Source organism: Penicillium crustosum (genome assembly GCF_028827405.1).
Source record: "Penicillium crustosum strain IBT 35664 chromosome Unknown utg000002l_segment0_segment0, whole genome shotgun sequence".
Classification (NCBI taxonomy): Eukaryota; Fungi; Ascomycota; class Eurotiomycetes; order Eurotiales; family Aspergillaceae; genus Penicillium; species Penicillium crustosum.
Window position 1 is genome coordinate 1,890,825 of NW_026623123.1, and position 13,483 is coordinate 1,904,307.

Genomic DNA, 13,483 nt, shown 5'->3' on the forward strand with positions numbered 1-13,483 from the left:
TGAGCACCAATGGAAGAAAGAGAAACAATGTGGCACTCGACTCTCGTCCTAGAGCAAGACGGGGGAGAAAAACAACTTCATGTTCCCAATGTCACTCCAGGAAGCAGAAATGTAACCGAGAACTGCCTTGTTCTCGCTGTATCCAGCGTGGGGTTCCTCAACTATGTCAATGGCCGGAAAAAGAAAAGGGCCATGCGATGCCACCAGAAAGAGTGAACACAGCAGTTACGGGATATTCCCACTGTCAAAACGTAGATCACGGTTAACAGTGAAGTCCTATAGCAGAGACCCAGGACACAGAGTTGGGGCAGTTGTATATTGCCCGGGGAGCACCTAGCTTCTTCGGTAATTCATACTTTGGCCATCAGGTGGCAGCCCGCATGATTCAGGAGTCAGCTCCCGATCTGCCCCCTATGAGCTTACTATCTAGCAAAGATTCTCTGCAATCGTTTCGAAATGACTCTGGGCCCTTTTCGCAGGTTTGGGATTTACTTGGCCTCTTACCACGAAATAAAGTGACCGTCGATCGGCTAATCGAGAAATTCCTAACTGAGATCAACTGGGCTATCGACACTGTTCACCCCGACACCTTCAGATCTCAATTTGCAGAATTCTGGGGCCGAAAATTTGGATTCGACGAAATTGCGGGAGTAGATCTTCGCTGGCTTGCTCTTCTGTTCATCATTCTCGCCTTTAGTGTGCTCTTGGACGGTCCTACGACCTCTTCGCCCGAGAAGCGGAAAGAAAGCGAAGAAGCCTCTCTTCGTTTCTACTGGGCTGCCAGAAGAGCGATTGTTATCTCACCCTCTTTCCATGGCGAGAGTTTAGATCTTGTCAGAGCAGGGTTAATGGTTACGCGATATCTGTTATACACCAGACAAGTCACAGAGAGTTGGCTCACCATCAGCTTTGCCATGCGCATGGCCCAAGCCCAAGGCATGCATATAGACGGAGAAAAATGGGGGTTGTCGAGAAAAGCTACTGAAACTAGAAGACGCCTCTGGAGCAATCTGTACTTGCTTGACAAGACTATTGCCCTTGCTCTCGGCAGGCCGTATGCGATCTCGGATCATATGTGTCTTATCAAAGCACCCGAAAATGTGTGGCTGGATGGATTGACTGATGAAGAGTCCTCTACTGCTACAGCTCATGCATTGAGCTATCCCACAATGAGCACAGTCACAATCCTTGGCAGTGATCTAGGTAAAATTGCAGGCGAAATTCAAGACCGGTGCTTCGGTTTATATCCTGCGTCGTACGATATGGTGATCGAGATGGACAACAAGCTTGTTGCATGGAAAGAGCAACTCCCACCCTACTTTGCTGTGGAAGACCCCGAGCTCTCTCTGGATGAGTCGCATACATTTTTACCTTGGCATCGCCTCTACCTGCACTCTACTTTCCATTTTGCCAGAATCACTCTGCACCGACCTTATCTTTTGCGCGAGTCCATAACCAATCGCTTTAGCCTGAGTCACGAGGCATGTATCTCCTCGGCATCTTCCGATCTGAAAATCCGACTGCAGTCCTTGAATTATGGAACATCAGAAAATATGAGATGGACACTAGGAACCCACAATATGTTCAACAGTGCCTTCATCCTGGGTATTATTGCCGTGCGGCGACCCATTGCCCCTCAAACTGCGGCAATCTTGAATGATCTCGAGGAATATTGTGAAAGGTTACGGAAGGACGTTTGGCTAAACGAGTTTGGTCTTGCGGAGGTAAAAGTGGTAGAGCTGTGTATAATCCGTACCACTGGACTCGCCCAAGCCACCGACCAGCCAAGCGATCAGGCCCCAACGAGTCCACCTGAAGTATTGCCAAACTTTATGGAGCAGGAGCGCGAAAGGAATCCCATGATCTCGACAGTTATCAATATTGAGTCTATTGCAGCGGGCGCCTCGCCCAGCCATCCACCTGCTGCTTCGCCCGATATGATGTGGCCTGCAGTCTGGGAAGATCAAAACTTTGCATTTCCACAGGCTGCTGACCTTGAAACTTGGGAGCAAATGATATCTGAAATTGCATATCACACTTAGAACAGAATTTCTTGGGGTCATCCTCGTTGGTTGTACAAGTATCTGTCGATTTACAACTATTCTTGGTCCTTATGATGGATGCAACCTCTCAGAAATTATATAATTTGATCTTGATATTCTGTATGAAATATATTCACAGGATGTATCGGAAGTCTGGATGGAAATCCCCGCCTTTCTTTTCGTATGATCCTGAGCTGACAATGCGCTCTCTCTCCTCCGGTGATAGTTGGTCTCGCTTCGTATTGTGATATCGGAGCAAAGCCCACATGCCAGCATTACCAAGGAATGCAAGACAGATAGCAGCCAGTGAAACAGAATGACCGACCACATATCGTCCATTTATAGGCGACTTGTAGATTTGACCAGCCTTGGGTTATGTTAGCTTGAGGTCAATGCCACAAAATGAGGATGCTAATATGATATCCCACTTACAATCAAACCAGCGCAATTTCCGATCGTCTGTTGGAGGCCCACTCCCATAGCACGCTTGTAATAACCAGAATGGCTGTTGGCGTTCCAACTGACACCAAGTCCAACCACAGCGTAGATTCTAGAAGAAAGGTTAAAGATTGCTCAATAAACATCCCAAGCAACGATAAATACATACCCAGTGACACACACGTATGTGGCAAAATATAATGGACCTCGCGCATGAACATCCACTCCCAGAAGCATGGCATAGCCAACAGCTGTCACTAGACACAAGGGGACCATGAAGACAGCTCGCATGCGCACTCGGTCGGAGAAATTGGCGATGACCAGATAAAACGCGGAAGCCCAGATATACACTGGAACAGTGAGCAATTGGGTCTTGACCGAATCAAATCCAAAGCCTCGGATAATAGTTGGTAGGAAGGTACTAAACCCGAAAGAACAAATGTTGACGCAAATTTGGTTGAATGATGTGAGCCAGCTCTTGGGGTCTCTCAGTGTTTTCCATACTTCCTTGATATCAAACTCTTCAGTATCAGCGTATCGTGCCGATTGTTGCATGCGCAGGCGCATCAGCTCTTTATCTTCTTCATTCAAGAAGTAGGCAGTTTCATAGTCGTTTGGAAGGAGGAAGAACGTGGCAATACCAATGACCGCGCTCATCATGCCCTCCACAATGAAAAGCCACCTCCAACCTTCAAGGCCGGCTGCACCATCCAGGCGAATCAGTCCGAAAGCGAGCCTAAGGTTGGTGTTAGCCATAGTTGCTCAGATTTGTTGAAAATAATAGGAAGAGTTGCGCATACAATCCACCAAAGCCTCCACTCAGAGCAGCGGATACAAACAGATATGAAATTCTCTGTGCTTGTTCCTCGCGTTTGTAAAAGGTGGTCAAGAGGACAGTCAAGCATCTGCGCGATAATGAGTGTCTATTCAAGATTTTCTTTTGTGCAGACCGCCGGTAGTCTTACGGAAATAAGCCACTTTCAAAGACACCGAGAAATAGTCTGGTGGTATAAAGCCCGGCAACATTCTTGATAAATCCGGCCGCCAATATGGATGCACTGAAGCCAAGGATCAATGCAGAAATGAGTCTGTTGGGGCGTAATTTCTTGAGGACCATAGAGAACGGGATCTCAAAGAAGACGTAGGTTGCGTAAAACAAAGACACGGCATCTGGTTGGGTATTGTTAGCCATAGGTTCGAATATTGGACGAGGCTAATCTCACTTCCTAGTTCATTCCCAACTAGACCAATATCTTCCTGTAAGAGCTAAGTCAGTAACCCACTGTTTCACAAAACGTGGACTTGACTTTACCGGCATCCCAGCAACTGCTGCATTTCTAGCCAGGAGTTAGCTATAAGAATTGTTGCAGTGTGGATGAAATTCTTACCCTAAGTTGCTTCGATCAAGATATGCAACCAAGAAAATGAGCATCACCAAAGGACAAATGCAGAGGTCAAGCTTCCATAGTAGCTTTTTCTCTCGCACGGGGTCAACCACGAAGTTGCCCATCTGTACATCGTGATCCGAGGATAAGTCGGCTTGTTTGATATCTGTCTCCTTCATTTTGAATGAGTATGTAGAGAGTTATACTAAACAAATGGAATCCATTCCCGGTTCTTATATATCCACAGAAGTGATTACAGGCCTTATCTTTCTTTATCTATGATCGGGAAATCCTTCGGTTTATTTGAGGACTTGGCAAAAGTGGAACGAAGAATTTCCCGAACAGTTTAGGTGGCAGTCATGACCAATTAAATTCGGTGTCACCGCAAGAGATAAGCTCTAGGGCTGGGGGATAAGCCGGGAGTGACCAAGACTTTTCGTGCATTAGTTCGTCCATAGTGTACCTTGGGTCTATTTTTAAGCTTAAACCCCTACCATAATCATGCGTGTATCTCACCCCCTGCCAAATCATCCCTATTTTATGTGCCTCTGGCATTTCAATCTATTTTCATATTGCCTACAATCATGTATATCAGCTGATCAGCTGCTGTTATCTCCAGGGCTTCTACCCGAAGTAATTTCCCCGCATTTTATCGTCTTGGCATCGGCAAATATGAACCGATAAACCTTAACCCATCATATCTATCCACCAATTTCCCGATGAATTTCCCGACACGGGTTATTCGGTATGGGAAACTGCCCATTGATAAGGAGGCAACGAATACTCGCACTTTTGATCATTAAAAATCACTTGTGTAACCATTATCTCTCACAATGGGAATCTCGAATGTGGATAGGATGGAGTTCGATGACACCCCTGCAGCAAAACATCCAGTAAGCGCTTCGCTATGACCATGTTGGAGTAATCTAATGTACCGCAGGTTTGGAAGCGGTGGGTTCGGTTCAGGGCAGAAGATGGTAAAATATATGGTGGTGAACCGGTGAATCCGGATATTGATGGTATGGTATACTCAAGTTCACGACAAGTCAAACCATGCTGACAGACTCATAGTGGGCCAGGCCATAGAGAAGAATATCGAAGTCTCAGTGAAAGTTGTGGCTGGCAACTCAGCATTGGATTATGATGCTTCATTCACGGGTGAAATCAAAACCATCGATGAGCTGCTATCTCCAGTCTCGCAAATTGAAGCTGGCACTGTTCGGTGCGTCGGCTTAAACTACAAGGAGCACGCAGCCGAGATGAAGTTGACTCTTCCAAACACACCAACGTTAGTATATCTTATCTGCCTTCGCTTCTTACGGTTGCTGATACAGTATAGTGTATTTCTAAAGGCCGGCACTTGCATTGCATCCGCATCCGACCCCATTATACTTCCCTCCAATGTGGATTACGATGAAGCAGACTATGAGGTTGAGTTGGCGGTAGTTATTGGCAGACAATGCAAGAATGTTTCGGTGGCCGAAGCAGCCGACTATGTTCTGGGCTATGCAGTTGCCAATGATGTGACAGCCCGCAAACATCAAGAGAAGACATCACAGTGGTCTTATGCAAAGGGAATGGTATGCCAATATAATCAATACCCAGAATGAGCTTCATGACTAACCTCTATTAGGATGGGTTTTGTCCACTCGGTCCATGTATTGTGTCTGCAGAGGAAATCCCCGATGCTGCGGTTTTGAATTTAAAGACTCGTCTCAATGGAAAGATCATGCAGAATGGATCCGCTGATGATATGATCTTCAACATACCAGAAATTGTGTCTTATCTTTCCCAGGTACAAAATAATCCTAGCTCGTTTAAGCAAATGAAACTAATGCTAAGTATTAGGGCCACACATTACTGCCCGGGACCGTCATCATCACCGGAACACCTTGTGGTATTGGTATCTCACAGAGCCCACCACAGTTCCTCCAACCTGGAGACGAGCTGCGGATAAGCATAAGTCATGGGCTAGGCACTCAAATATGCCCGATTGCGAGATATTGAGCCTTACACAATCATGTGCATTTGATCCAATGGTGGTCGAAGAATAAAAACCGTCATGTTACGTATTATGAACAGGATTTGGTTTCTTCTGTCTTGTAAAATGATGATCGTAGCGTTGCATTAGAGTACGCTTGGGTACACATGGGGTACCACTGCTTCGTTTATCCTTAGCATATATGAAATAGAGGCCTATCCTCATACAAATGATACAATTCGTATTCCACCCGATCACTTTCGATCGCTAGATTACCCTTAACGATGGCACTAATCCGTACACAGTGGGAAATGGGCTAGGCCTTATCGGTAGGGACAGGACAGCCATCTACGGAATTAGAGCAATTCCTGAATATTTCATCACTCCATTTCAATTTGAAGGGGCTGATGAACAGATAGAGGTACTGGCCAGGGAGTAAGATCCTGGATGCAATGCTGAGCCTATCCCATAATTGTTTCCAAATTCAAATCCAGCATGACATCCAGCCAGAACTCTTCTAAACCAGAGTCTGCACGATCCCAAGTTTCATGCACAACGTTATAAATACGTTGCATTGGAAGTTTTGGTAGGATTAAAATGAGTTCGGACATCCGCATTTTAACCTTCCGTCTGGCCTGGGCAATTTCAACATCCAGCGTATTCAGACTGGGAATCGCATTTACTGTGGCGCCTACCACAGACCCAGACGAGAAAACAAGATCGCTAGAGATGCAAGCTAAAACTATAGGCTGCATAACCTTCGTTCCAGATGTTGAAGGAAGCTGCTCCAAGAGGGATACAATGTGAATTGCCAGGGTGTGTCGGGTGTCTTCTACCGAACACGATGACCATTCAACGGCCATTGGGAACAGCAACAAAAGAGGGCCGGGATAGGATTTTCACCATCCGCGGTTTGATTACTTTGTAGTCGTTCTTCAAGGATGTCCGGGAAGACATGGTAAATTTGCAACAGTGCCGTACAGCGATATGCCTCGGCTAATGTAAGAAAATGCGACGGTGGCGTATTTGTATCACCGATATCGACTGGCCCACAATAGAACGAGAAGCCGGTAAAGAGAATTCTGTCCTCGAGTTGTTCGGCTTTCTGTCTGAGATCGAGTTCTTCGGCCATAGAACTCAAGTCAATCAAGGTGGGATCCAAATCTGCTGGCCTTCGGCGGTGGGAGGTTCTTGCGGCTCGAACTACTCTTGCAGTTCGATAGAAGAGACCCAATGAGTATCTGAGAGAGCCTGTCCACGGATGCGGTAGGGCCTGTCCATCAACAAGATAGACCGAAAGATCTGTGTCGCTGTTTTCTATAGAGTTTTCCACATCCAGAATGGGCGACTCCTCTGCGACAAAGGCAGCCAGTAAGTTCCACCAAAGGAGACACTGCTTGAAAAGTGGATGCTGTTTTGCAAGGGTAGAGTTTGCATTCTTGCACTGGCGTTCTTGTCTCAGAAGATGGTCTTGGGCCGCTCTCAGATATGGAAGCCCCAAATCGGAAGCATCGTGCCACCCAGTGGTGGATCCAATCATGAGTAATGCGAGAAAGTACTCATCATCCTTTGTTTGAGTGGAACCCCTCTGGGCACTGTTATTTAGACACGCAATTGCTTGCTGTTGTGTCTGTATTCCAATGGCTCGCATGGTTGGGAAATCATTGGCCAAAGAGGCAGCTGACATGCTCTGGATAGCAAAGTAAATTGCCGCATTTCGACTCCAGAGCCGGCTAATAATGGTTCGGAAAGGATTGAGGGGGCAGTCAAACGATGACCATTGGTTACAAACCGTATGAAAGTAATATTGCACCAACATCACTGGTAATTGAATGAGAAAGGAGGGGACGGATGTGTTGGCCAGTCGTTGACGCAAAATCGACAACCCATCCAGCTCGGCATCAGGTCTCGTTAGAGCTATTCCATTAGATCCTGACTCGGTATAGAGCCAGGCATCTGTTGGTTCATCGAAATCTGGCAGCTGGTCAAAGAGGTTTGGGTAGGCCGTATCCCAAATATTCTGGGCTTCATTCTGAGGGTTGTCTTTTCCCTCCTGTATTGAATTATTCACCGCGGAAAATCCAATCGCACCCGTGTCAGGAGACTCGACCGGTGGTGTCGGCTGATTTGGCTCCTCGCTATCTTTGAAAACATATCGCCACTGCAAGCTCTGCTTTTGGTAACCGGGGCATATGTGACCTCGCTTAGTGCATTCCTGACAACTTGGCTTTGCTTCATCACATCTGCGCTGAATAAGTATTAACTATGTGGAGTTTAAAAAGAGCCTTCATAGATGAAGGAGAAACTGTGCATCTTTCACCTCGACTTACTCGCCGCTGCTTGCACCTCTGGCAGCCCCCTCTTGATTTTGGCCGGCACCGGTTGGGATTCTGCCTTTTCTTCTGCGGAGAAAGTAAACTCTCCGTGCTTGCCATTCTAATTAAAATAAAGATATCGAGAATATTGGTTTTCTGGGGGAGAGAAACAGCAGTTCGAGATGGCGGGGGTATCGGGTGAGAACCCGATCAAAGCATTCTGAGGCCGGTAGATGAACCGGGATCCGATCACCTGCCGATAAGCAACGTCTCGTCTCTGCTGATATCTCCCCCGATTGGTTTGAAGCGAAATGGCTGAGGTTTCCCAGGTGGTAACTGGCTCCCGAGGTCTATCTCCCCGCACCTTCCCTTCGCGCTAATCCAAAAAAGGTTCAACAATACGCTTTGAGGCGGGTTTGTTTTCCTAATGTGGGCTAGCGCATTTTCTATACAGCATAAGCATGATCAGCGTGTCAGTCATTTGCAGTAAAGAAATATTTCATTTGGAAAATCATGACCTTTAAGGCCATCAGAATGTCCATAATTGGTCCTATGAGATGGACGTCTCAGGTACATAACACTGACCTGGGTGGCATCAAGTACAAGTGCTTTTAAGAGTATGACTTGGGTATACATATGGCAATGTGTATATACGTATGTTGGAATTGATATTATGGAATTTTTGAAAACTGGGCAGATTCCGACACAAGTCTTGGAGAGGAGCGTTTCGCCATTTGTGGTAAAAAGAAACAGAATGCGCATGTTCCAACTCTCAGTCAATGGCAGCTGTCTCTGAATTGATTTACCTCCGCACCATGCCTTATTATGACATCATGTATGCGGAGAAGTTTAGGTCTTGTCATCTTAGGTTTCTCCGTATTCCGAGGGGAAATTTGAAAGGATATCTCCAGCCGGTAAACCTCGTTGATGTTACAAATTACAATCACAGTCTACCGGAAGTTGTCAACTGCTGAACTGCATCAATTGCTTACTATTTATTACCTATGAAGGTCTCTGGAATAATCAACACTATACTAATCTACACTAATCTATACCCTTGTATTTCTTACAACGTGAGTTCTAGGGGGACGGCTCGAGAGAGAACTCCGGACCGCCAGGATCCACATGGAGGCCATATTTGGTATGGCGTAGCCGCCGTGCATTAGCGTTCATAGTCTAACCCATTTCGTACTAGTTTAGATAGGTAAACAAGCCCATTCTAACCTTGGAACCTTGGGAATGCGGAGAGGATCATCTATGTTTCAGCTCAGGCATTGTCTGTCCAATCTCTCTGCTTGTCTTATCTTCACCTCAAGTGTGGTTGCCTAGGTCATTGAAATGTCCTATCAAACGTTATCTCGGCATAACTCCATTTCTCCACTCCGTATCCACCTTGTTTTGAGAACGTACTTTGGAGAGATATGGGATCACGGTATGAGTGAATTTCGTCCTCACCCGTCAAAGTGTTCAAGGTTCGACGAGTAACTGTGCACGGGTCTCCCCTTACCAGAATAAGAGATAAACACCCCGAATTCCTAATGTATATTGCATCCGAAAATTCTTCTGTAGGCGCTGTTATTCGACTACACCCAAGATTTGAGTACCTAAAGTTCAGCCTTTTAACCCGGCCTCAGTCAATATCCCTTCACCGGAGAGGTTTATTCACTTGTTTGTTACTCGTCTCGATTTTGTCAGACCTCTATCATGGCAGACGAAGTCGCCTCCCACCAGCGTCGTTCTTCGAAGACCAAATCTCCCGAGCCCTATTCACCCGAGGAGTTCCCCAGCATCGAAGAAGGCAAACAAACTTCGGCAAATGGGGTACTGGAAGCCCTGGGATATGAGCCCGAACTTGTTCGAAACCGCTCCACGCTCCAGGTAGCTTTTATGTCCTTCGTGCTTGCAGCAATTCCATACGGGCTAGCTACGACTTTCACCTACCCTCTTGTTGGGGGAGGTCCCGTCAACATAATCTGGGGATGGCTTGCCGTCTCTTTGATTACTCTATGTGTGGCTGCCTCACTTGGGGAAATAACCTCGATCTATCCAACTGCCGGAGGGGTCTACTACCAGACCTTTATGCTATCTCCACCGTCATATCGAAGAATCGCCTCGTGGATTTGCGGATGGTCATATGTTGTTGGAAATATCACCATTACACTTGCAGTTAATCTTGGGAGTACCCTTTTCCTTATTTCGTGTATTAATGTTTTCGAATCTGCTCCAGGGGTGGGAATCTTCCAAGCGGAAACGTACCAGATTTTTCTTATATTTGTCGCCGTCACACTTCTTGCTAACGCAATTTCGGCCTTTGGGAACAAATGGCTACCTTATCTTGACGTATGTATAACAAGATTTGTGACACTACGACCCCGCTAATGCAAAGGGTAGACATTCGCAATATTCTGGACACTTGCAGGGATGTTGGCTATTGTAATATGTGTTCTCGCAGTTGCGAAAGAGGGTAGACATGATGCCGAATATGTTTTTACCAGCTTTGAGCCCGCATCTGGTTGGCCAGCAGGTTGGTCTTTTTGCGTCGGACTTTTGCAAGCAGCTTATAGCACTTCCTCCACTGGCATGGTGATTTGGTAGGTTACATATTTGTTTCCACGACAGAGGAACATCTCTCATCTCATTCTCCACTATGAAAAGCCCATAGCTAACGTGTCAAAGTATGTGTGAAGAAGTCCAGCAACCATCGACACAAGTCCCAAAAGCAATAGTTGGAACTGTCATTCTAAACACCTTGGCCGGATTTGTCTTCCTTATTCCATTGGTTTTTGTCCTCCCCGACACGAAGGTTTTAGCCGCTCTCGAATCTGGTCAACCGGTTCCGAGTATTATCAAGTCCGCCGTTGGAAGTCCAGTTGGATCATTCCTGCTTCTCCTGCCATTGATAGTGCTCTCTCTGTTCTGTGTCATAGGGTGTACCACGGCTGTCTCCCGAAGCATATGGGCATTTGCTCGCGATGGAGGCATACCGGGCTCCATATGGTGGAAGCAGGTAAACAAAGCCGGCGTACCTTTTAACGCTATGATGCTTGGCATGATTGTTCAAATATTGCTAGGATTTATTTATTTCGGGTCAACTACTGCATTCAATGCCTTCACAGGTGTTGGTGTTATTACCTTGACTGTCAGCTATGCCTGCCCAATCGCTGTGTCTCTTGCTGGAGGACGACGACACATCAAGAATGGCCAGTTTGACCTTGGCACACTCGGGCTAGTTTGCAATATTGTAGCACTGGGTAAGCGTGAACTATCTAGCATGATTTGTCCTCATCGCTAATCGCATATTCGTTTTTAGCATGGAGTATTCTTGTCATTCCATTATTTTGCATGCCTTCTTCAATTCCTGTCGCTGCAGATACGGTCAACTACGCACCGGTGGTGTTTGTTGCATTTATCCTAATCGCTTCTGGGTGGTACTGGGTTTGGGGGTACGAGAAGTATGTTGGGCCGCCAACAATGGAGGATGAGGTTCGCTCATCCGATTGGTAAAATGAAGAATATGGGGTGAAAGCTCTAATGTAAATAAATCCCAGCTGGAATTGAATCTACTTCGTTGCACATTTGAGGCTGAGGGGGCACGGCCCCTCTGCGCGACTCTCATTTCCCCCACTCAGTGAGATTTGCTCTCCTATGTGATTTCTCCTAAACAACCTCAAAATCTCCTAGCTTCAGTCATATCTAGTGAAACTAAAATGCAGGAGCAGAAGTCTCGACCCTGTGCGAATCTGCTACTATTGCAGCGGAACAAAGAGGACGAAGGCGATTGGCGACAAACGCGGCGGGCGAACTTCCACCTTGAAGATTCAAACGACCTTTCTGATACCATTCCTGCTTGGTCTAAGATATGTATTATGTATGTGAAGTTGCCCAAGTTTAGAGAAAAATCCTAATGTTACGAGTGTCGCCGATTCTACCGAGATTGAGAGATGCTCGCAATGTCGACAAGCCTTTATCGATGCTTTTTGTATGCCTCATTTTTGGTGGTCATATTATTTCTCCAAGGGAAATGGCGGCTTTGGATGTGAAAAGACGCGAGATTCTGGAGTCACTACTGGTTTCAGTAAGTACCCTAAAGATAAATTGTTACACATCACTAATTCTTATAGATACCTGGTCCAAATTCGCCGTGAAAAAGGTAGACCATGATACCCGATTCAAGTGGTATCATACAAATATCTTTACACGATGGCTGCCCTCAACTAATCAAACTGTGATACTCGCCTTCGATCTTGACCCGCCTGTCAAAGAACGTTTCCTGAGAGCAGTGATGAAACCAGATGAAAGCTGGCTCAACGATCCATTCTGGGTCTATCCACATTTAGTCGAGCAGATTGCGCTTATGCAGGAGCCCTCTGTATGGGGTATCCGAGATCATGTCCGACTGACGGAGACAGAAGGGAAACCAGAAGGAAGACCACAGCCCGACTACAGACGACTCCACGACATCGCCCGACATGCAATCCATGTGAACGAAACACTCGACGTCGCCTTGCAAAATCTAGAGCACATCTTAACGCAACATGAGAGCTATACAAATTCGATCCCAGATAATGCCTCTCCTGCTTCCGAAGACATCCATCTTCGTCTGCGATCCTGGCAGTCTTTCATTGCCAACTTACGATCTCGGTCCATTTCAAATGAAAAGAGACTGCAAAATGAAATCCAGCTGGCCTTTAATACCGTGGCTCAGCATGATGCCAGTGTTACTCTTGAAATTGGTCGGGCGACCCAATTGGACAGTGCCACCATGAAAACGATCGCCTTTGTTACACTTACGTTTCTCCCCCTACCTTCATATGTGCTATTTTCAGCATGTCATTTTTTGATTTCGGCGGGGACTCCGGCTGGACTATGTCAAGCAAGTTCTGGATTTACTGGGTCTTCGCTATTCCAACCACCATTTTTACAACTCTGGTGTGGACTTATTGGCCAGATATCCGTCGCATGTTGTTTTCCAAGATTGAGTGAACTTGGCATCCTTGTCTGATTCTAGCAATTTAAATACTCTACTTATCCTTATGATGAAGGCAGATTTACGATGTGATCATTTGTTTCATACTCTTTTCCCGGTGTAAAAGACATTCATATACCTATCTATTATTCTTAGTCGGGATCTGGCTTTCCTGAATACTGGGAGAGTCGAATATAGTGTAGATAATGTCGCTTCCAATTTACATAGGTTGTAGGTGCGGTCGACGCATCACACTTTCCCTTGTTACCTCTGACAGACCAAACCTTTAGATCGTAGTACAGCCAGGTCACTTGATCGGCATGATTACCCTGGTAAAATGACAACAGATCTAAATG

General features: G+C 46.1%; 6 protein-coding genes across 6 annotated transcripts; 4 read left to right on the top strand and 2 right to left on the bottom strand.

Annotated features, from left to right (window-relative positions):
• Positions 1-380: 380 nt before the first annotated feature.
• N7487_004249 (fungal specific transcription factor domain-containing protein) lies at positions 381-2,042 on the top strand (the record flags this gene model as incomplete). The annotated part of the gene is made up of 1 exon (XM_056871996.1): positions 381-2,042. One exon carries the CDS (start codon positions 381-383, stop codon positions 2,040-2,042), a length of 1,662 nt encoding a protein of 553 aa, XP_056729716.1.
• A 133-nt stretch (positions 2,043-2,175) lies between these two features.
• Positions 2,176-4,044, bottom strand: N7487_004250 (uncharacterized protein; the record flags this gene model as incomplete). Its single annotated transcript, XM_056871997.1, has 8 exons — positions 2,176-2,409; positions 2,475-2,592; positions 2,650-3,216; positions 3,281-3,385; positions 3,446-3,650; positions 3,704-3,737; positions 3,793-3,817; positions 3,869-4,044. The coding sequence occupies 8 exons, from the start codon at positions 4,042-4,044 to the stop codon at positions 2,176-2,178; spliced, it is 1,464 nt and encodes a 487-aa protein (XP_056729717.1).
• A 654-nt stretch (positions 4,045-4,698) lies between these two features.
• On the top strand, positions 4,699-5,872 carry N7487_004251 (fumarylacetoacetate hydrolase family protein; the record flags this gene model as incomplete). Its single annotated transcript, XM_056871998.1, has 6 exons — positions 4,699-4,758; positions 4,806-4,884; positions 4,937-5,153; positions 5,205-5,445; positions 5,499-5,660; positions 5,714-5,872. The coding sequence occupies 6 exons, from the start codon at positions 4,699-4,701 to the stop codon at positions 5,870-5,872; spliced, it is 918 nt and encodes a 305-aa protein (XP_056729718.1).
• Positions 5,873-6,307: 435 nt separating this feature from the next.
• N7487_004252 (uncharacterized protein) lies at positions 6,308-8,281 on the bottom strand (the record flags this gene model as incomplete). The annotated part of the gene is given in 3 exon segments (XM_056871999.1): positions 6,308-6,678; positions 6,690-8,094; positions 8,177-8,281. 3 exon segments carry the CDS (start codon positions 8,279-8,281, stop codon positions 6,308-6,310), a joined length of 1,881 nt encoding a protein of 626 aa, XP_056729719.1.
• A 1,584-nt stretch (positions 8,282-9,865) lies between these two features.
• On the top strand, positions 9,866-11,665 carry N7487_004253 (uncharacterized protein; the record flags this gene model as incomplete). Its single annotated transcript, XM_056872000.1, has 4 exons — positions 9,866-10,501; positions 10,553-10,752; positions 10,838-11,412; positions 11,472-11,665. The coding sequence occupies 4 exons, from the start codon at positions 9,866-9,868 to the stop codon at positions 11,663-11,665; spliced, it is 1,605 nt and encodes a 534-aa protein (XP_056729720.1).
• A 778-nt stretch (positions 11,666-12,443) lies between these two features.
• Positions 12,444-13,163, top strand: N7487_004254 (uncharacterized protein; the record flags this gene model as incomplete). Its single annotated transcript, XM_056872001.1, has 1 exon — positions 12,444-13,163. One exon carries the CDS (start codon positions 12,444-12,446, stop codon positions 13,161-13,163), a length of 720 nt encoding a protein of 239 aa, XP_056729721.1.
• Positions 13,164-13,483: the final 320 nt, after the last annotated feature.